The 23,766-nt window shown below is 41.1% G+C and overlaps 1 protein-coding gene across 1 annotated transcript; it reads left to right on the top strand.

Moving 5' to 3' along the window:
• Nucleotides 1-1,451: 1,451 nt before the first annotated feature.
• TCHHL1 (trichohyalin like 1) lies at nucleotides 1,452-5,277 on the top strand. Its single transcript, XM_003409450.3, is given in 4 exon segments — nucleotides 1,452-1,635; nucleotides 2,556-3,183; nucleotides 3,186-3,440; nucleotides 3,522-5,277. Coding segments are annotated over 4 exon segments (2,730 nt in total). The 5' UTR covers nucleotides 1,452-1,497; the 3' UTR covers nucleotides 5,231-5,277.
• The last annotated feature ends 18,489 nt before the right edge of the window (nucleotides 5,278-23,766 follow it).

Genomic DNA, 23,766 nt, shown 5'->3' with positions numbered 1-23,766 from the left:
GGGAGCCCTGGTGGCAAAGTGGTTAGGAGCTCAGAATGCTAACCAAAGGTCAGCTGTTTGAATCCACCACTTGCTCTTTGGAAACCCCACGGGGCAATTCTACTCTCTTCTATAGGGTTGCTATGAGTGCGAGTAGAAGCTTTACTTCTTTTTTTTTTTTTTTAGTGTAAAAGGACAAAGGTACTATTAGTTATAGAATTTTATTTATTTGTTTATTGTGTTTTAAGTGAAAGTTTACAAATCAAATCAGTCTTTCACACAAAAATTTATATACACCTTGCTATGTACTCCTAGTTGCTTTCCCCCTAATGAATTGGCACACTCCTCCTCTCCACCCTGTATTCCCCATGTCCATTCAGCCAGCTCCTGTCCCCCTCTGCCTTCTCATCTCGCCTCCAGACAGGAGTTGCCCACATAGTCTCATGTGTCTACTTGAGCCAAGAAGCTCATTCCTCACCAGTATCATTTCCTGTCTTATAGTCCAGTCCAATCCCTGTCTGAAGAGTTGTCTTTGGGAATGGTTCCAGTCCTGGGCTAACAGAAAGCCCAGAGATCATGACCTCCCTGGTCCTTCCTTCCAGTCTCAGTCAGACCATTAAGTCTGGCCTTTTTACGAGAATTTGAGGCCTGCATCCCACTGTTCTCCTACTCCATCAGGGATTCTCTGTTGTATTCCCTGTCAGGGCAGTCATCAGTTGTAGCCGGGCACCATCTAGTTCTTCTGGTCTCAGGTTGATGCAGTCTCTGATTTATGAAGAGAAAAAAAAAAATTTTTTTTTTTTTTCTGTCTCTTCGGCTCATTAATTGTCTTGTGTCTTTGGTGTTCTTATTTCTCCTTTGCCCCAGGTGGGTTAAGATCAACTGATGCATCTTAGATGGCTGATTGCCAGCATTTAAGATCCCAGACTCCACTCACCAAAGTGGGATGCAAGGTGTTTTCTTAACACATTTTGTTATGCCAATTGACCTAGATGTCCCCTGAAACCATGGTCCCCAGGTCCCCACCCCTGCTACTCTGGCCTTTGAAGCATTTGGTTGTATTCAGGAAAAGAAGCTTTACTAACTTTTAAAATTATACTTTCCTACTTTTTTTTTTTAAGCATATGAAGATGGACTGAGCCAAGTGGGAGGAAAGCAGGTGGACACTCTCAGATGAGCCAGGAAGGATTGGCCCCATCTGTTGGCTTCATGTGTGCATTTCAGTTCTTATTCTTGAGTTCTTTTGTCACTCTCCTTTGTAATAAATCTTTTTCTGAACACATGATTTGCTGTTTTTCACAAGGTGAGGTGAAGTGTCTCTTCTAATACCTATCTGTGCTAGATCTAATCTCTCTATGATGTCTGACACAAGATTAAAGCTGGAGTTCTGATACAATATTTTAAGATACTATATAGAGCAGGTAATGGGAGTGAAGCTGGGGAAGGGACAGAAAGAAGAAGAATCAGGAAAATGGGTTTTGTTTGTTCTTTCTCACAGTCTCTCCTGAGTTTCTAAAGATGCCTCGGCTCCTGAGAAGTGTCCTCTGCGTAATTGAGACGTTCCACAAGTACGCCAGGGAGGATGGTGACGGGGTGACACTGACCCACAGAGAGCTGAAACAACTCCTCCAGGGCGAGTTTGGGGACATCCTTCAGGTGAGGTGCTCATGGAGCTACAGAAACACTTCCTCACGTGCCCTTTCTCCAGAATTCAAGTAAGATGGGCAGAAGTGAGCTCTGACTATTTTACACTTGGCTAATATCTCTTAGCACTCACTGATTTCTGAACAACTTTCTTCAGTCTCAGTTTCTCATTCTGTACAATTGCTTAGTACTAAGAGAGAAAATGAGGTTTTCCTCGCTGGGACTCCAGCCAAGTACAGTTTTTAGAGCAGTCATGAGCCATTATGCATCTAAATGCAACTTACAAGTAGTATAAATTCTCCTTCATAGCCAAAGCTCTCTGTATTAGTCTCCTAGGGCTGCTGTAACAAATTACCACAAACTGGGTGGCTGAAAACAACAGAAATATATTCTCTCACAGTTCTGGAGGCTAAAAGTGTAAAATTAAGGCATTAATAGGGCTATGTTCCCTCTGAAGGCTCTCAGGAAGAATTCTTCCTTGCCCCTTCCTAGCTTCTGGTGGTTGATGGCAGTCCTTGACATTCCTTGGCTTGTAGCTGCACCACTCCAATTTCTGTTTGTCTTCACATGACCATCTTCCCTCCGTGTGTGTTTGTGTTTTTCATAGCCTTCTTATAAGGACAACAGTCATTAGATTTAGGACCCCCCCAATCCAGTTTGACCTCAAATTATTATATCTGCAAGGACCCCATTTCCAAGTAAGGTCATATTCTGAGGTTCCAGGTGAAAATGAAAGTTTGGGGGGAAATTATTCAACTCAATACACTATCTTAGGAAAAACAGCATTCAGAACCAACAAACTCTTACCATTACGGGAAATTTTACCAATCACTGAGGAATGAGGTCAGGAAAGGATTCTTGGGAGATATGCAGACACCCAGGAGACTTTATCACACATGAATAATCTGATTTCTCACTGTGTTTTCATGCAGCCACATGTCATGCATGCTGTGGAGAAAAACGTGAACCTTCTGGATATTGGCAGTGATGGCACCATCCGTTTTGATCAATTTGTCCTTGCAACCTGTAACTTGTTGAACCACTGTTATCTTGACATTCAGTCATTAAATTCGGAACCAAGACAGGCACCTAAACCAGAGAAGGAAAACCCAGGTGATGTGGATCCTCAGGCAACCAGCAGAAGTGGTCAGCTGACAGAGGAAACTCCACCTACTCAAGATAAAGTGGTGCTTCCTTCAGGAATGGCACCATCATCTCAGCTCAACCCTGAAGAAAGGGAACCGGTTGAACACAATAGGGTGGACCCACAGGAAGACTCCAAGACTCATAATCTGCCAGGAGAAGCATCAGAGCACAATGACTCTAAGAACCAACACCTGGAAGGAGATGAACAGATTCAAGAAGTAGCCCAGCATGTACAAACAGCAGGGGACAATGGGGCCCAGCTTGAGACAAACAAGGAAATGGTAACATCAAAACAGACCAGCAGTCCCACAGAGGTGGAGGGGCAGGATAAGGAGATTCCCAGGGAGGCAGAAAAACCAGCCGGGGAACAAAGTCACACCAAAGCAAGAGACCAGTTGGGAGAACAGGAAGGGAACTGGGAACCCAGAGTTCTCCAGCAAAAGAAACAGCACAGAGGCCATCTGAAGACCATAAAGTTGCAACAGAAAAGGGTATTAAAGAACACTCTAAAACACAAGAACCATCTCTGCAAGCAGAAAATGAGTCCAGTTCAGAGCAGGCTGATCTGCCAGAAAAAGCTGCTGAAGGTAAACAATCTCCGACTCAGAAATTAACTGATCCTGAGGATGAAGGTAGAATATCTGAGACTCAAGAACCAGGAAAAGATGCCAGCAGGGAATCATATGAGTCAGAGAAATTAACTGAATCTGTGATCGATAGTAGAGTACCTGAGGTCCAAGAACCAGGAAAAGGTGATGCTGATAGGACACCACCAGAGACAAAGATTACAGCTGAGCCTGGTGATGATGGTAGAATATCTGAGACCCAAGAACTACGAGCACAAGAACAAGAAACAAAGGACATGCCAGTCCAAGGCGATGGCAAAAATATTTCAGAAACACACTATGTTACAACTGAAAGGAAACTGGGGAGAGGCCCTGAGACCCATGGAACAACATGGCAGAAAGGAAGTAAGAGAAAAACTCAGACACCAGCCCTGGAAGTCCAAACACAGGAGGGGATGTATCAGGAACTCCAGGGACCATCAAAAGAAAGAGATACTGCAAAAGGGACTGAGACACAAGACCTAGGCTCAGAAGGAACAGATCAGAGTCATACTGAAATTGAAGGAGCAGCAGCCCTAGGAGATGTAAGATACATTGAGAAAGGCAGAGAAGCACTTGTGGGCAGCAAAAATGCCCCTGTGGCAGAAGGGACAGCAGGAGCAAGGGAAAGAACACAGGAGTCAGCACCACTTGAGAGCCAGTCTGTAGGAAAAAAGAGGAGAATCACCAAGACTCAAGATAAGTCAACCAAGGAGGATGACAGTTACCAGGGGGAAGACCCTGTGCCACCAACCACACAGAATGATGAAGGGTTCTTTAAAACTCCCAACAGTCTTGCTCCAGAGGAAGGTGACAGCAGCTTGGAGACAGGTGACCTGCCTGCACAAAGGGATTCCCAGAGTCAGGTAGACCCACCGGGAGAGTCTGTGCAAGGAGGCTGCAATAATGACCCAGATGCCCAGAAGCAGGCAGGGTCAGGTGAGAAATACAGAGCTCAGGAAGCAGTGGTGCTGGCAGTCAGGTGAGAGGCTGAGCAGCTCACAGATGAACAGGAACAGTTTCTCAGAGGAGAACACAAGAGTTGGGGCTCAGGAACCAAAGGGCCGGACCCAGATGTGGAGGTTAATGGACTCCCAGAGGCACAGCAATCCACAGCAGGAGGTGATAATGGAAAGTCCGTGAAGGCTGAGATCCCAGGAGCCCTTGATGCAGACTACGATGACCAACCTTCTGTAATGCAACAGCCTGCAAAGGGAGACAGCAGGAAAAAACTGAAGGTGCAGGGCCCAGGCACCAAAGGAGAGAAAGGTGGAGAATCAAAGACCCAGGAAACGCCATTAAAAAGTCTGAATGAGGACAATTCAGCTTCCTCTGAGACACACATTGAGGAGCCTGCAACATCGAAGGAGGAGGATGAAAATCCCCAGGAGCTGGCAGAAGGTGATGACCAACAACATTCAACCAAGAAAGGGGGTTATTCTTCAGCCCCCCTGCCAGGCCTTGAAGAAAGGATGCAGAGGGACCAACAGCCCTATACTGTGGAGAAGGATTTAGTCCATCCCAGCCCATCATATACGTATCTGCAGGAGAAAATTCCACAGCAAATAGACATAACCCACGAGGAGTGCCAAAACCAAGCTCAGCCAGCCCAGGCATCAGGCCCAGAGCTCAGCACCGACCAGTCAAGGGCATCCCTCACCAGTGAGGTCTCCAACTGTCTTACCATTTTTTACCACAGCCAAGCATTACGACGGTATACCAGGGAACTTTCACCTGATGAGGCTCCTGCTGATCCACAACAGACATCAGCTCTCTAGGCCCTGGAAGACAAGCAGGGTCACCCTCAAAGAGAGGAACCAGTACCACAAAGGGAAGCAAGCACCGCAAAGCAATGAATCATTATCATAATTCCAGAAAAAGGAAATTCATACAATTCAATGTGCCCCATACATCTTTCCTCTCAGCCACCCTCAACAGTCACACACAACATTCAGATACAGATTAATAATCCTTTAAATTCTCTTCTTGAACTTCTACAAGGGAACATAATAAAGTATTCAGCAGTGGGAACTTCCACCAAAGAAATGTTAGATCAAACAAATACAATCGGTAGAAATCCTACTATATGATTCTATTTCCAAGTGCCAAAATGGGCTTTCTCAGGAGACAATCTCAATGTACTTCTCATTGAAAATGGAAAAATCCCTTCCGTATCTTCAGCAGACACCGATTTCTTCCCTTGATTCATTGGCTTTTAAAAATGTGGCAGTAGGAAGTTATGACACTCTATAATATTGCCTTATAATAAAAATATTATTAGTTCATAAATACAGATTAATCTGCTTCATTACATTTCCTACAAGGATTCCAAGTTTATCCTAAACTTTTATCCCTCAAAATAACTTTGGATATCAGCATAATTTAAAATAATTATGATTTTCTAGTAAGTAAATTCATGACTCTTTTGCTCATTTCCAGGTGCAAATAAATCTATTCCATGGATTCATTCATTCATTTATCCATTCAACAAACTTTTATTAAATCCCACTAATTACACAAACTTTTCATAGCTTCTGGATCAAGTAAGCAGTCAGAATAATTATGAGAGTGAGAGAGAATATAAATCTAAAGTATGCTTGATTCCACCCAATAAGGCCTCTCGATGTTTACCCATGTGGTTTTCTGAGGGCATTGTGTTAAAACTGATAATAAAATAACCTGGTGATCAATTTCTTCTGTTGCTATTTATTATTATTATTATTATTATTATTATTATTATTATTATTATTATTATTTCTTTCATTCTCCATCCAGCCTTGGGGACATTGACCAGAAACAAAAAAAATCTTTGTGATTTCTGTTTTTTTTAAAGACTGTCATTAAAGGATGATGCTCTCTGAGCTTAGTAACTATCCAGAAAAGCAAAAGTGCTTCCTAAGGACAAAAACAGCACAATATCCCATCTCGCCTTGCATTCAGCCTTCAAGGCTCAATCTCCTTCCACTTCAATTGTCGCCTTTTCCAGAACCTAGAGCCCTCATATATTCCCTCTCTCTCCAACATTGGCTGCTCTCTCCATTCTATCTTCAAACAGGAATGAATGTTGTTGTTGTGAAGTCAATTTCTCCTCATAGAGATCCTATAGCAACTCTATCGGTAGGAGTAGAACTGCCCCATAGGGTCTGCCAGGATGTAATCTTTACCAGAGCAAATCACCAGGATTTTCTCCCATAGAACTGCTGGTGGAGTCAAACCTCGGCCTTTTCAGTTAGCAGCTGAGTACTTAACCATTGTGCTGCCAGGGTTCCTCATGAACGAATATCCCTATCTAAAAAAAAATCTTCTTAAATGAACAAGAGATGTGAGAAAAGTCACAAAACAAACAAATATACTAGAGCATAAACTAGTCCTTTTGGCAAGTGATTCGGCAATACGTATCAAAGGCCAGGAAACCCTGGTGGTGTAGTGGTTAAGTGCTACTATGGCTGCTAACCAAGAGGTCGGCAGTTCGAACTCACCAGGCATTGCTTGGAAACTCTATGGGGCAGTTCTACTCTCTCCTACAGGGTTGCTATGAGTCGGAGGTGGGTTCGGTTTTTTTGGGTTATCAAAGGCCGTAAAAATGACAAAGAACATGAACAATAAATTCACAAAAGAATCTTTCCAGTGGCCAATAAACATGTAAAATTCTCACTGGAATTCAAGGAAATGCAAATTAAAAATAGTGTTTTTAATAATAAAATTAGTAAAAGTTTGTTTTTAATAAGCACATAGCGAGATTGACAGTGTGGGGATACAGGGACTCTCAAATACAGCTGATAGGAGTATAAATGAATATAACCTTCCTAGAAGGATATTCCATAATATACATCAAAGTCCCCAGCTTACCGCTAACCGAGTTACGACAAATGCCACTTACGATTTTTTTTTACGTCATCGTTAGTAATGTGTACTACATAGGATGTGGCAGTGCATAATTTGCTGATGTTATCATTCTCATGACAACCCCCAAAGACAAATAAAGATGGGAGTTATAAAGATACTGATAATAAAAGGCAAGAATAATGAAAACAAAAAGAGTCAGTCAGCTTACACCAGAACCGGCTTACATTGGAGTCATCAGAACGGAACCCCATCATAAGTCGGGGACTACCTGTATAAGGAAATAATCAGGAATGTGTTCAAATATTCATCTACAAAGATATTAGTCACAGCATATTAAAAATAGCAAAAAAAAAAAAAAACCCTAAATGTCCATAGTTACAGGAATGGTTAACTAAATTATGGTTACTAAATACCATGGAGTGCCAAAAACCATTAGAAATTATGAGGTAGAATATTATTTAATTGAATAATGAAGGGTTTATTAGATACTGAGTTTTAAATTATTATAAAATGGTAGGTAATATATGGTTTAATGATTAATAGAAGAAGGCAGAGAGTATGAGACCAAAAGATAATAGTAGTTCCCTCTAGGTAGGACAACTACTGTTGTCATTGTTACTGCTGTTGAGTCAATCCTGACTCATGGGGCCCCACACACAACGGAACAAAACGCTGCCCAGTCCTGTGCCACGTGCATGACCAGTTGTGGCTTGAACCGCTGTGATCCACAGCTTTCACAGGCTGATTTCAGAAGTACGTTGCCAGGCCTTTCTTCTTAGTCTGTGGTAGTCTAGAAGCTCCACTGAGCCTGTTCAACATCACAGCAACACAGAAGCCTCCACTGAAGTACCGGCGGTGGGCGTGCAGGAAGCGCTTTGGCCGGGAATGGAATCCAGGTCTGTCACGTGGAAAGTCAGGCTTCTACCACGGAACCACCACTGCCCTCTGTAAGTGATGTCTACTTCCTATTTTGAGATTTTCTTCAAATTTTCTCTAATGAAAATGTGATACTCTTGCAATGACAAAAAACAACAAATGCTACTCTTAATAAGTAATAGTAAGCTCTAATCTCAGGAAATAATTGGAAATAGAAAAAAAAGAAAAAACTTTCTTCACAAAGATGTTCACAACACCATTATTTATGATAGTAAAAAGTAGACAAAGGCAAATTTCTAATAATAGGGGAGTGTCTTGGTCACCTAGTGCTGCTATAACAGAAATACCACAAGTGGATGGTTTTAACAAAGAGAAATTTATTTCTTCACAGTAAAGCAGGCTAAAAGTCCAAATTCAAGGGTCAGCACCAGGGGAAGCCTTTCTCTCTGTCCACCTTGTCATCAATATTCCCCTGGACTAGGAGTTTCTTCACAAAGGGACATCAGGTCCAAAAGACTCACTCTGCTCCCGGCACGGCTTTCTTGGTGGTATGAGGTCCCCCACTCTCTGCTTGCTTCCTTTTCCTTTTATCTCTGGATCAGGGATGTGGTCTGAGCAAGGGTGTTACATCCCACCCTGATCCTCTTTAACCACGGACAGAGATTATGATTTATAACACACAGGAAGATCACAAAAGGGAGGATAAGTACACATGGCCTAGCCAAGTTGACACATATTTTTGGGGGACACATTCAATCCATTACAGGGAATGTGTTATGAAAATTATCAAATGTTCCTTGGTGGCTATTACATAGTCTCTAAAATGTGCATTTAGGAAGCATCGGCAATCATATGGAAAACTTCTGTGGAAAAGCATGGTTCTATATTGTGCTGACAGCATGATATCAACTATATTCAAAATATATATAAGTAGATTAAACATTAAACCAAAAATATCCCCTGAAGTCTTCTTAAAACCATAGTTTAGCTTAACTAGTAAAGAACATCTGCCTTGAGTATGCTCTTTTGAGATCTATCTGCGTGCCCTGATGGCAAAGCGGTTAAGAGCTCGGCTGCTAACCAAAGGCCGGCAGTTCGAATTCACCTGCTGCTCCTTGGAAACCCTATGGGGCAATTTTACTCTGTCCTATAGTGTTGCTATAAGTCGGAATTGACTCAATGGCAATGACTTTGGGTTTATATGGGATCAACTTGACCATAGTAACTTGAAAGATTAGATAAGAACCTTAGAGGGCAGTGATTTTATGTCAATGCGGGAAGAATAACTCAGAAAAGCAGGGCAACAATGTTTGCACAACTTGAAGAATATAATCGATGTCACTGAATTGTACATGTAGAAACTGTTGAATAGGTGTATATTTCGTTGTGTATATTTTCAACAACAACAAAAATAAAATAAATTATTTAAATATATATGTGGAGATATATATATACATATGAAGAAAAGATTATGAGAAGTAAACCAAATATCAGCTATGTTTATCTCTTGAAGATATCTCAAGTGACTTTTTTCCTTCTTTTTAGATTTCCATATTTTTGAAACTTTCTGTATTAAGCATTTCATTTTCTTAATTGAAATGAATCAGAAAAAAAAAAAAGACAACAGTTTTTTAACTTTCTCTTCCCATCTTTTTTTTTTTTTTTTAGCAACCGTCCAATTTTTCTCCCCCTCTTTCTGCTCGCAATTCCATCCCCAACACTGGGCAATGTTTTTTTGCCACCATCCTACAGAAATGCTTCCTTTGAAGGTGACATTGCCCTCCATCTGGCAAGCCTAAAGACCTTCAAACTCCATGTGCTCAGGCCTCTGTGCCGCTGACACAGAAAACTGCCCCTCCTGCAGTGCTCCCTCTGCTGGACTTCCAAGTCACTGCATTATCCTGGACCTTCCCAGCCCTCTTGTGGATCCTTCTGGCCCAGTTCCCAAAGTTGCAGGTTCTTTCCCAGGGCTCTTCTTTTTCTGGACTTTCCCCCTCTTAGAATCCATCCTTGGTCCCAGTTACTACTATCCCTTCTCATCTACACACAAATGAGTCTCAGTTCACCTTGTTCAGACATGGCTGTGCACTTCAGTCCAGTCTCTGCAAATGCTCACAAGACATCTCCCCTGAGACCGTCAGCCACTCCCCAATAAACTGGCTTATATTCCAAGCTTTCCTTCTCTGTCATCCTCCCAGTATCCATTCTATCAGGCTTCAAAGGCACAAACTTTGGAATCATCATTTGCCTCGTCTCTCTTTTATTCTCCATATCTAATCCTCCACAGTATTTCAATAGTCTTTCTTAAACCCGTTCTCCAAATCCATCTTTTGTTTTCCATTTCTAGAATGGAAATATGTTGCTCTACCTGGGAAAATATCTCACCCTCCCTTTTCATTGAATGTCTAAATCCTTCACCTCCTATAGGATTCAACTCCAATGCCACTTTATTCATTCGTTCTATAAATTTTATTGAAAATCCATGTAAGTACCAGATACTGGGTGAGGCATCAGAGACACAGCAGTAATCAAAATAGACAAGCTTTCTTCTTTTCTTGGAGCGTATATTCTAATGGGAGGAGAAAGACAAAAAGCCAAGTAAAACCTGGATAATTCAAGGTAATAAGACAGGGTAGTGTAAAACCTGGATGATTCCAGGTAATAAGGCAGAAGAGCATGAAGGCAGAAGCGCTGCTGTAGACTACGGCCACTCCATACTTACCAACGAAGTTAGTTGCCAAAGACCATGTCATTATGTGAAAATTGGCATTATGTGAAAATGGAGGATGACCACATCAGATCACAAAAATGAGGATAACTACATCATTACATAACTGTCAAACTGTATCATTCTATAACTGCCAAACCACTGAGAACCTTGGCTCAGCCAAGTTGACACATAACTTTAACCATCACAGCCAGTGTTACTCTCATCTCTCACCTCCGCTTTTGTTACCGCCAGACATATGTTGTTAACATTCAAAATAGTTGGGTAGAAGATTTTTACTATTGTTGTAAATGTGAAATGTCATATAACAAGACCATCAATAAGTGAGAGGAGTAGGATTATTTTAAACCAGTTGCCACTGAGTCAGTTCCAACTCGTGGTGACCTCAAGTGTGTCAGAGTAGAATTGTGCTCCACAAGGTTTTCAATAGCTGATTTTTTGGAAGTAGATAGCCAGGCTTTTCTTCTGAGGTGCCTCTGGGTGGACTTGAACCTCCAGCTTTTTGGTTAACAGCTGAGCATATTAACTATTTGCACCACCCAGGGACTCCATAAAACCCCCCCAAAAAAAATCCTTCCTAATGCCCCCAACCAGAATGGATCTTGTCATCCCCTCAACTCCAGTCTTTATTCTTGCCTTTTTAAAACTTTCTCCTTTGAGTTATAACAATATGCTAAAAATAAATGTACTTGTCTTAGTTCTTTTCTGAGACTATATATAAGCTCTTTGATGGCAAAGTTTACAACTTACACATCTTGCTATCCTTCACTATAAAAGAGCCCAAATGTGTACTATGATTTCAATAAATGTTAGTTGAAGAAATAAACAAATACCTACATCATTACAGCAGCCTCTGAGCTGGTCCCCTGCTTCCTGGCTATTCCTCATTCACTCATTCATAAAATTTTCAAAACAGTTTTCATCTCCTCATCTCCCTTTGTTCAAGATCCCTACCATATCAAGGCCAAACTTTTCAAACTCTCTATAATATATCCCTCTAGTTTACAATTTACCACCAGTTTCTATAGGTATCTTGCTGAGGGAATCAGTTGGTCAACTAATTGTTTTTTAACGCTCACCCTGCTCATTAAAACCCTACCCTAAATTCTCAGGGACATTTTTGGGATCAAATTCATTTGTTCTTTTAAAAATATGTATTAAGCCAATCTCTTAATGTACACTAGTGGACCCTCTTGTGTCAGGCACTAAGATGAGGCCTGGCCATGCCCTGGTGAATGGAACAGCCCTGGTCCCTGCTCTCATGAAGCATCCAGTTCAGTCCTGCATATGACAATGTGAAAGAGCTCTGGAAACTGTAGAGCTATTCAAAGGCAAGTTGTTAGGCGTAGTGTTATGACTTCCACGTCCATGCCTCTGCTCTTGTGGTTCACCCTTCCTAAAATGGTTTTCTGCTTCCTCTCTTACTTCGTCAATTATACCTGTCCTGAAAGCCTAGACCAAATCTCTCCTCCTCCAGAAAGCTCACACTGATCCTTCAGCTATTATATTATTCATAGTCTGCACCACCCAGATAAGTAGTTTAATACTTGCTGGCTAGTATTACTTGCTAATTACTCTCTGAGTGTTATTTCCCCAAACAATAGATTATAAGCCACCGGAGAGTGAAATCATTCTTATACTCTAATACCCCATATGTCCTTGAGCAAGTTTCTTAACCTCTCTAGATTTTAGTATCTATCTGCCTGTGTGAAATGTCATCATAATAGCTCACAGGGCTATTGTGAAGAAGAAAAAAAGAGCTAGTATCCAGAATATACAAAGAATTCCTATAAAAGAATGAATAAAGGACAACCTAATTTCTAAAAAAAAAAAAAAAAGAAGTGAAACATGAACTGGCACTTCAGAAAACAGAATATGAAAAAGTCAATAAATACACGAAAAGGTACTCGGTCTCACTAGATATCAGGTAAATGCAAGTTAAAACCACATTGAGAACTACTCATACCTACCAAATGTCTGAAATTAAAAAGACTGAAAATATCAAGTATGTGCAAAGATATAGAGCAAATGGAAGTCTCACTGGGAGGGGCATAAATTGATATAATAATCATTTTGGAGAACCATGTGGTAGAAACTACTAGAGCTAACTAAGGTGCACCGGACCCAAGCCCTGATATTTTTAATCAGCTCATATGTGTGCAAAAACCTGGACAGTGAATAAGGAAGACTAAAGATTTGATGCCTTTGAACTATGGTGTTGTTGAAGAACATTAAGTATACCATGGACTGCCAGAAGAACAAAAAAGTCTGTCTTAGAAGAAATACAGCCAGAATGCTCCTTAGAAGCAAGGATCATGAGATTTCATCTCACATACTTGGGATATGTAACCAAGAGGGGCCAGTCCCTGGAGCAGGATATCATGCTTTGTAAGGTCAAAGATCTGCAAAAGAAGGGAGAATTAGATGGATCAACACAGTGGCTGCAACAATGGGCTCAAACATAGAAACGATTGTAGGGATGGTGCAGGACCAGGCAGTGTTTTGTTCTGCTGCACGTGGAGTCACTACAAGTCAGAACTAACTTGGCAACACTTAACAACAACAACAACTAGAGCTGAACATATGCAAACCCTATAACCAAGTAATTCCACCCCGGGTATAGCACCAAAAGAAATGTTCAAAAATGTTCATAGCAGCATTGTTTGTAGCATCCCCCCCCCAAAAAAAATCCAAAGGCCTGTCAACTGATAACAGGTCAATAAACTTTGCTGAATTTATGCAGTATTATTATACAAAAATGAAAATAAAAGAACTTCAGAAGCATGTTGTTGAACAAAATAAGTCAGATACAAAAGAAGCCATGATGAATTATTCCATTTACATGAAGTTCAAAAAGAGACAAAACTGATTTATGCCATTAGAAATCAAGATAGTGGTTATAACTAGGGAGGAAGGAGTGGGTATAGAATGGGCAAGAGAAGGGTTTCTGGGCACCAATCCCAGAAAGAAATAATCTTCTATCTCCTGATTCGTGTGGTGGTTATGTGGGAGTGTCTACTTTATGAGATAGTTCATCAAGCTATACACTTACGATTTGTGTAGGTTATACCCAATAAGAAAGTCTATTTAAAAATAAAAAGTGTGAAAGTGCTCAGCAAATTGCCTCGCATTAGTAAGTTCTCATACATAACTATTTACTATTTACCACTGGACCTAGAACAGTATCAAATACATGGGAGACACTTTATTCATTAATTCAACAACTGACCACTTACTGAATTATGTATACAGGGTACATGCTGTTGTTTTTAGTTGCTGTCAGGTCGGCTCAGACTCATGGTGAACAAAACAGATATAATTCTGACCTCACAAAAGCATACAATCTGATCAGGGGAGAGAATCTTCTAAAAAATTAATACACAAACAATATGTAATTACAAATTGCAATAACTGCTATGAAAACGAACCAACGGGAAGACCTAATTTAAATTGAGGGGTCATAGAGATCCTCTCTGAGAAAGTGGCATGTTTTCACAATTGATCACTGAATCCTATGATGGCAGGATCAATGCCCCATAAGGCACTTAGTATCTACCTTGAAGATATGTCCACTAGTCTGTTTGTCTGTTCAAGGTTCATTACTCCTATTGGTGGTTATAAAAGTGGTGGATAAAATTTCATATTTCTTCCTTAAAATGTCAGGAGAGAATCTAATAAGTGAGGAAATGAGGACTAGAGGTAGAATGGAGTGGTGGTTAAGGACACAGGCTCTGGAGTCAGACTGTGGCCAGGTTAGGATTCCCAAGTATGCTGTTCTCTTACAGTGTGTCCTTGGCCAAGTTCCTTCACCTCTCTGTACTTCCGTTTCCTCGCCTCTTAAAAATGGAGATGATAATGGCACCTACCTCACCAGGTTTTTGTGAGGATTCATTTCAATAATACATACCAAACGTTGGCAAACTTTTTCTGTAAAGGGCCAAAGAGTAAATATCTTAGGCTTTGTGAGCCATGCTGTCTCTGTGGCAACTCAGCTCTGCCATTGTAGCACAAAGCAGTCATAGACAATGCATACATGAATGAGTGTGGCTGTATTTCAATAAAACTTTATTTACAAAAAGACTATGGGTGAACTTAGCCCACGTAGCTTGCCAATCCCTAATAAATCCTATGCAGTGCTTAAAATTGTGTCTGACACATAGTAAGAACTCAACATAGATAAGTTCTTATTATGTGCCTTACACTATTGTAGGCTCACGAAATATTTGACTAAATGAACATATTCAAAAAGAATTTAGAAAAACAAGGAAATTCATGAGATGTCTGTTGTACAGTCTCTCCCATGAAATGCCTCTTCTAGTGTTCTATTTAAGAAATAATGTTGAGCTGCAGGATCATTTGTCAGACTCGAGAAAGAAATTTTAAGTCAGTTGTTCACTCAGCAATGATTTATTTAGTACCTTTTGAGTGCCAGGCATCATGCTGGGTCTTAAGTATATAAGACTGAGCAAAAGCAGAAAGGTACCTGCCCTATACTCATTCAGCCTATACTCTAATGGGAGAAACAGATATTGGCCAAATAATCACACAGATTAATGTAAAAGCTTAACTTTGACAAATGCTGCAAAGGAGATGCACATGGTTCCGTAATAGTTTCTGATAAGGGCTGGAGGAAAGACACTTCTCTGAGAAAGTGCCTTTACAGTTGAGGCCTGAGCATTAGAAGGAGTTGGCCACACAAAGTGTGGGAAAGAAGCATTCCAGAGGAGGAACAGAATGTACAAAGGTCCTGTGGTGGGAAGGGATGTAGCAAATTTGAGGGCCTGAAAGGAGGCCAGAGGGGCTGAAACACAGAGAGCAAAAGGGAGCTTGGTGAGAAATTAGTAGTAGCCAATGCATGCAGGGCCTTGTACACCACTTTAAGGAGTTTTCTTTTTATCTAGAGAATAATAAAAAGTCATTAAAGCTTTAAGCAGGGAAATAACATGATCACATTTGCGTTTCTAAAAGATCCCTCTGATTTTAATATGGAAAAATGGAGTGGAGGCAGCCAGAGAACATACTGGTCACATTTGCAATAGCCCATGATGAGATTACGGTAACTTACCTAGGGAAGTGGAAGTAGACACAGAGATGGAGAGAAGTGGATGAATTCAAGAATTATCTAGGAGGTAAAACTAATAGAATTTGTGGTCTGACAGGAACTGGAGAAACCTTGAGTGTATGGCCCCCAGACACCCTTTTAACTCAGTACTGAAGTCACTCCGGAAGTTCACCTTTCAGCCAAAGATTAGACAGGCCCATAAAACAAACAATAACACACATGGTTTAACCACGGATAAGAGACTCAATGGGCACACCGACCTAGGGGCAAGGACAAAAAGGCAGGAGGGACAGGAAAACTGGATGAATGGAAATGGGGAACTCAAAGTCGACAAGGGGAGAGTGTTGACATGTTGCGGGGTTGGCAACCAACGTCACAAAAGAATATGCGTGTTAACTGTTTAATGAGAAACTAATTTGCTCTACACCCTTCACCTAAAGCACAATTAAAAAAAAAACGAATAAAATTTGGTGAGGTTTCGATATAAGAGGTGAGATTCAAGGCTCATCCAACTGGATGGATGGCAGGATCGATCACATACAGGTGTGCAAGGAGTGAGGTGTTCTTAAGGGCAGCCTGGGACGTGTTTAGTTTGAAATGTCTTTAAGACAACCATGAGCAGATACTAACTACCAACCCAGTTGCCATCAAGTCAACTCTGACCCTGCGTGTGTCAGAGTAGAACTGTGCTTCCGTAGGGTTTTCAGTGGCTGATTTTTCAGAAGTAGATAGCCAGTCCTTTCTTCCAAATCACCTACTGGGTAGACTCAAACCTCCAACCTTTCAGTTAGCAGCAGAGCTCCTTAACCATTTACACTACCCAGGAACTCCAGACACTAAGTCAGAGGTAGATATTCGGGTCTGGGGTTCAGAGGGGAGGCCTATGTGTGTGTGCCACCTGTGTACAGGTGATCATTGAAGCTGTGGGTGTGAATGAGATTACCTGGGGAGGAATTTAGAGTAAGAAGAGGAAAAGGCATGGAACAGAGCCTTAAATAACTAACATTTTGTAATTTTAAATTTATCCTTCTTGACCTTTCTGTACCAGCCAAAGTCTTAACAGTCTTCTGGGTTCTATTTGGGGACCCATCTTTAAATAAAGTGGAAAAGTTTTGTAGGCCCCCCAAAATAATAAAATTCTGAGGGAAAATCTCGGAGCATAGAACCTTCAGAGAAAGATTAAAGAAACTGCTAATACTTTAAAAAGTCTGAAGAATAATTTGACAAGAGACAAGCTTAAATGTGTAGAAGTCCATTGTCTTCCTGCTGATATTGGTGGCTAATACTGCGCTTCTTACCATTTGGCTGGGGAACACTGCTTCCCTGGGGATCTTCCAGGACTGGTAGGTGAGCCACCATTTATAGGTAAAGTCTCCATGGAGATCCAGGGATAGAATAACAACCTCTAGACCAGTGGTTCTTCACTTTGTGGGAGGCTGGCTTGGAGGGGGCCAGAATGCAAGGTCAGCTGATAGTCTGCAGAAAGACTGAGTGAGGCCCAGAGAGGGTCACACAGCCTCTGAGGGCAGAGCCAGAGTGAGTCCACAGGCTTCTGAGTTCCCAACCCCTAGCTCCTTCCAGAGCTCTGATTTTGTCCCACTGGGCACAGGATGCCTCAGCTTCCTTCATTGTGGGATCCCTAGAATTACATTCAGGTTCTTTCTGGGTCCATAAATTTAGATGTGACACAACCCAAAAGACAAGGAGCTCAGATGCTAGCTGAAAGGTTGGCAGTTCAAACCCACCCAGCGGCTTTGCTGGAAAAAGATCTGGTGATCTGCTCCTGTAAATATCACAGCCTAGAAAACCCTACAGGGCAGTTCTACTCTGACACATGGGGTCACCATTAATTGGAATCTACTTGAAAGCACCTAACAACAGCAACAGTTTAAAGAGATACCATACCATGCCCCTTGCCGTCAAGTCGATTCCAACTCATGGCGACCGTACAGGTCAGAGTAGAATGGCCCCAGAGGGTTTCCAAGGAGCAGCTAGTGTATTCAAACTGCCAGCCTTTTGGTTAGCAGCCAAGCTCTTAACCACTGAGCCAATGTTTAAAGAGAATGGCTGCACGAGTGCAACCTCCTCCATCCAGCCCAGCTTCCCTCACCCCCTCCCCCAGGAGATACCACGCTGAGTCAGTGACTGCACCCAAGAGCTGCCCGGAATTTGGATGAATCAGTTGAAAGTGCCCGGACCCTGAATGGTGTCCCCTGATCAAAGACTTCAAACAGGCAGGTGGAGGTCAGTTTCTCAAGGCCCATCAGGATCACCTCGTAATTAAATCTAATCCCAGTTCTCCATGCTCTGCTGAGTCACACTAAAATGCCGACTGCTTTCAGCCCTCACTGGTGCTGATTAGACATGGCGCGGTAAGTCAAGGATTCTACTAATTAAGGAAAAGATCACCCCGGTGGCCTACCTCTGTGCAGAGACGCAGCAGGCTTTAATCCAGGTGAGACGGTACTTCAGAGCCTCAATTTTCATGTCACCCTGCCCGACGCCTGTTCTTCTGGCTTTTGGAGTATAAAGACCCAGCCACCACCACAGAATTGAGGGAGTACTAGCACCGTGTCCTCATGAAGGAGGACAACCTCAATACTCCTGCTGGGAGAGTGGTATTTATGGAAAATTGTGTACGAAACATAAATCCCCTCGCTCCTCAAATAGCCTAAACTCTATCCCTGGATACAGCTGATCACCAGAAACCCATGGGAGGGACCACACTCATCTACACTTCTGAACTGCCTTCACTGAGCTATGTCTTAAGGTCACATCATCAATTTTTGTCAAAATGACAAGAAATAAAAAAAAAAAAGGTCACATCATCAATTTTTGTCAAAATGACAAGAAATAGACATTGCAAATTCACCATGGCTTTGGTGTCAAAATGCTGTTAAGTACTTTCTCCATTTCATCATGAGGTGCTCCCCTTTATAAAGTTCCACACGAGATGGTTCTCCCAGAATCCAATTCTAAGAAAAGCTATCTTTCCCCATCAACAGAAACGACAGCTCTCTTACTCTCCCAGCATAAGGACCATGTAGTTGTGGGGGTTTTCTCTGGGGCACTGCTGCCAGAAAGCTCTGAGTCCAGTCTGAAATGCAATAACAGCAACCAGGTTGACCCTCGTGGCTGGTGTACGTGATTCTCCTTTTTCCTAGTTCCACTTATGTGGTTCTGTTTTTATTTTACTACCGTACTTTATTGTCTAAGGATTTCAGTAAGGAGCCCTGGTGGCTGTGGTTCAGTGCTTGGCTGCTAACCAAAAGGCTGGCAGTTTGAACCCACCAACTGCTCTGTGGGAGAAAGATGTGGCAGTCTGCTTCAGTAAAGATTACAGCCTTGGAAACCCTATGGGCAGTTCTACACTCCACTATAGGGCCACTATGAGTTGAAATTGACTCAATGGCAATGGATTTTGTTTGTTTTGTTTTTAAGTATTTTAGTGTCAGGAGCTTCAAATCACTCTGAAGAAAAGCAGACGATAAATAAATACGTTAAAAAGGGAATAACCAAGTGTTCTCTCAAAGATTATAAACAGTTATAAATAGAATAAAGATTGTTTTGGTTTACATACAGCTATACCTGTTTCTAATTTTACAACCACTCTTTTTTTTTTTAATTAATTTTTATTAAGCTTCAAGTGAACGTTTACAAATCCAATCAGTCTGTCACATATAAGTTTACATACATCTTACTCCGTACTCCCACTTGCTCTCCCCCTATTGAGTCAACCCTTTCAGTCTCTCCTTTCGTGACAATTTTGCCAGCTTCCCTCTCTCTCTGTCCTCCCATCCTCCCTCCAGACAAGAGCTGCCAACACACTCTCAAGTGTCCACCTGATATAATTAGCTCACTCTTCATCAGCATCTCTCTCCCCCCCGCTGACCGGTCCCTTTCATGTCTGATGAGTTGTCTTCGGGGATGGTTCCTGTCCTGTGCCGACAGAAGGTCTGGGGATCATGGCCGCAGGGATTCCTCTAGTCGCAGTCAGACCATTAAGTATGGTCTTTTTATGAGAATTTGGGGTCTGCATCCCACTGATCTCCTGTTCCCTCAGGAGTTCTCTGTTGTGCTCCCTGTCAGGGCAGTCATCGATTGTGGCCAGGCACCAACTAGTTCTTCTGGTCTCAGGATGATGTAGGTCTCTGGTTCATGTGGCCCTTTCTGTCTCTTGGACTCCTAGTTGTCGTGTGACCTTGGTGTTCTTCATTTTCCTTTGCTCCAGGTGGGTTGAGACCAATTGATGCATCTTAGATGGCTGCTTGTTAGCCTTTAAGACCCCAGACGCCACATTTCAAAGTGGGATGCAGAATGATTTCATAATAGAATTATTTTGCCAATTGACATAGAAGTCCCCTCAAACCATTTTCCCCAGACCCCCGCCCCTGCTCTGCTGACCTTTGAAGCATTCATTTTATCCCGGAAACCTCTTTACTTTTGGTCCAGTCCAATTGAGCTGACCTTCCATGTATTGAGTGTTGTCTTTCCCTTCACCTAAAGCAGTTCTTATCTACTGATTAATCAATAAAAAACCCTCTCCCTCCCTCCCTCCCTCCCCCCTTCGTAACCACAAAAGTATGTGTTCTTCTCAGTTTTTACTATTTCTCAAGATCTTATAATAGTGGTCTTATACAATATTTGTCCTTTTGCCTCTGACTAATTTCGCTCAGCATAATGCCTTCCAGGTTCCTCCATGTTATGAAATGTTTCAGAGATTCGTCACTGTTCTTTATCGATGCATAGTATTCTATTGTGTGAATATACCACAATTTATTTACCCATTCATCCGTTGACGGACACCTTGGTTGCTTCCAGCTTTTTGCTATTGTAAACAGAGCTGCAATAAACATGGGTGTGCATATATCTGTTTGTGTGAAGGCTCTTGTATCTCTAGGGTATATTCCAAGGAGTGAGATTTCTGGGTTGTATGGTAGTTCTATTTCTAACTGTTTAAGATAACACCAGATAGATTTCCGAAGTGGTTGTACCATTTTACATTCCCACCAGCAGTGTATAAGAGTTCCAATCTCTCCGCAGCCTCTCCAACATTTATTATTTTGTGTTTTTTGGATTAATGCCAGCCTTGTTGGTGTGAGATGGAATCTCATTGTAGTTTTAATTTGCATTTCTCTAATGGCTAATGATCGAGAGCATTTTCTCATGTATCTGTTAGCTGCCTGAATATCTTCTTTAGTGAAATGTGTGTTCATATCCTTTGCCCACTTCTTGATTGGGTTGTTTGTCTTTTTGTGGTTGAGTTTTGACAGAATCATGTAGATTTTAGAGATCAGGCGCTGGTCGGAGATGTCATAGCTGAAAATTCTTTCCCAGTCTGTAGGTGGTCTTTTTACTCTTTTGGTGAAGTCTTTAGATGAGCATAGGTGTTCGATTTTTAGGAGCTCCCAGTTATCTGGTTTCTCTTCATCATTTTCGGTAATGTTTTGTATTCTGTTTATGCCTTGTATTAGGGCTCCTAAAGTTGTCCCTATTTTTTCTTCCATGATCTTTATCGTTTTAATCTTTATGTTTAGGTCTTTGATCCACTTGGAGTTAGTTTTTGTGCATGGTGTGAGGTATGGGTCCTGTTTCATTCTTTTGCAAATGGATATCCAGTTATGCCAGCACCATTTGTTAAAAAGACTATCTTTTCCCCAATTTACTGACACTGGTCCTTTGTCAAATATCAGCTGCTCATACATGGATGGATTTATATCTGGGTTCTCAATTCTGTTCCATTGGTCTATGTGCCTGTTGTTGTACCAGTACCAGGCTGTTTTGACTACTGTGGCTGTATAATAGGTTCTGAAATCAGGTAGAGTGAGGCCTCCCACTTTCTTCTTCTTTTTCAGTAATGCTTTGCTTATCCGGGGCTTCTTTCCCTTCCATATGAAATTGGTGATTTGTTTCTCTAGCCCCTTAAAATATGACATTGGAATTTGGATCGGAAGTGCGTTATATGTATAGATGGCTTTTGGTAGAATAGACATTTTTACTATGTTAAATCTTCCTATCCATGAGCAAGGTATGTTTTTCCACTTAAGTATGTTCTTTTGAATTTCTTGTAGTAGAGCTTTGTAGTTTTCTTTGTATAGGTCTTTTACATCCTTGGTAAGATTTATTCCTAAGTATTTTATCTTCTTGGGGGCTACTGTGAATGGTATTGATTTCGTGATTTCCTCTTCGAGGTTCTTTTTGTTGATGTAGAGGAATCCAAGTGATTTTTGTAGGTTTATCTTACAACCTGAGACTCTGCCAAACTCTTCTATTAGTTTCAGTAGTTTTCTGGAGGATTCCTTAGGGTTTTCTGTGTATAAGATCATGTCATCTACAAATAGTGATAACTTTACTTCCTCCTTGCCAATCCGGATACCCTTTATTTCTTTGTCTAGCCTAATTGCCCTGGCTAGGACTTCAAGTACGATGTTGAATAAGAGCGGTGATAAAGGGCATCCTTGTCTGGTTCCCGTTCTCAAGGGAAATGCTTTCAGATTCTCTCCATTTAGAGTGATATTGGCTGTTGGCTTTGCATAGATGCCCTTTATTATGTTGAGGAATTTTCCTTCAATTCCTATTTTGGTAAGAGTTTTTATCATGAATGGGTGTTGGACTTTGTCAAATGCCTTTTCTGCATCAATTGATAAGATCATGTGGTTTTTATCTTTTGTTTTATTTATGTGATGGATTACATTAATGGTTTTTCTGATATTAAACCAGTCTTGCATACCTGGTATAAATCCCACTTGATCATGGTGAATTATTTTTTGGTGTGTTGTTGGATTCTATTGGCTAGAATTTTGTTGAGGATTTTTGCATCTATGTTCATGAGGTATATAGGTCTGTAATGTTCTTTTTTTGTAATGTCTTTACCTGGTTTTGGTATCAGGGAGATGGTGGGTTCATAGAATGAGTTGGGTAGTATTCCTTCCTTTTCTATGCTTTGAAATACCTTCCGTAGTAGTGGTGTTAACTCTTCTCTGAAAGTTTGGTAGAACTCTGCAGTGAAGCCATCCAGGCCAGGGCTTTTTTTTGTTGGAAGTTTTTTGATTACCGTTTCAATCTCTTTTTTTGTTATGGGTCTATTTAGTTGTTCTACTTCTGAATGTGTTAGTTTAGGTAGGTAGTGTTTTTCCAAGAATTCATCCATTTCTTCTAGGTTTTCAAATTTGTTAGAGTACAATTTTTCGTAGTAATCTGAAATGATTCTTTTAATTTCATTTGGTTCTGTTGTGATGTGGTCCTTCTCGTTTCTTATTCAGGTTATTTGTTTCCTTTCCTGTATTTCTTTAGTCAGTCTAGCCAATGGTTTATCAATTTTGTTAATTTTTTCGAAGAACCAGCTTTTGGCTTTGTTAATTCTTTCAATTGTTTTTCTGTTCTCTAATTCATTTAGTTCAGCTCTAATTTTTATTATTTGTTTTCTTCTGGTGCCTGATGGGTTCTTTTGTTGCTCACTTTCTATTTGTTCAAGTTGTAGGGACAGTTCTCTGCTTTTGGCCTTTCTTCTTTTTGTATGTGTGCATTTATCGATATCAATTGGTCTCTGAGCACTGCTTTTGCTGTGTCCCAGAGGTTTTGATAGGAAGTATTTTCATTCTCGTTGCATTCTATGAATTTCCTTATTCCCTCCTTGATGTCTTCTATAACCCAGTCTTTTTTCAGGAGGGTATTGTTCATTTTCCAAGTATTTGATTTCTTTTCCCTAGTTTTTCTGTTATTGATCTCTAGTTTTATTGCCTTGTGGTCTGAGAAGATGCTTTGTAATATTTCGATGTTTTGGATTCTGCAAAGGTTTGTTTTATGACCTAATATGTGGTCTATTCTAGAGAATGTTCCATGTGCGCTAGAAAAAAAAGTATACTTTGCAGCAGTTAGGT

This window comes from Loxodonta africana, chromosome 3 (assembly GCF_030014295.1).
Source record: "Loxodonta africana isolate mLoxAfr1 chromosome 3, mLoxAfr1.hap2, whole genome shotgun sequence".
NCBI classification, from domain to species: domain Eukaryota; kingdom Metazoa; phylum Chordata; class Mammalia; order Proboscidea; family Elephantidae; genus Loxodonta; species Loxodonta africana.
Note: the sequence above shows the minus strand (reverse complement) of the source record. Positions and strands in the feature narration are given on the sequence as shown.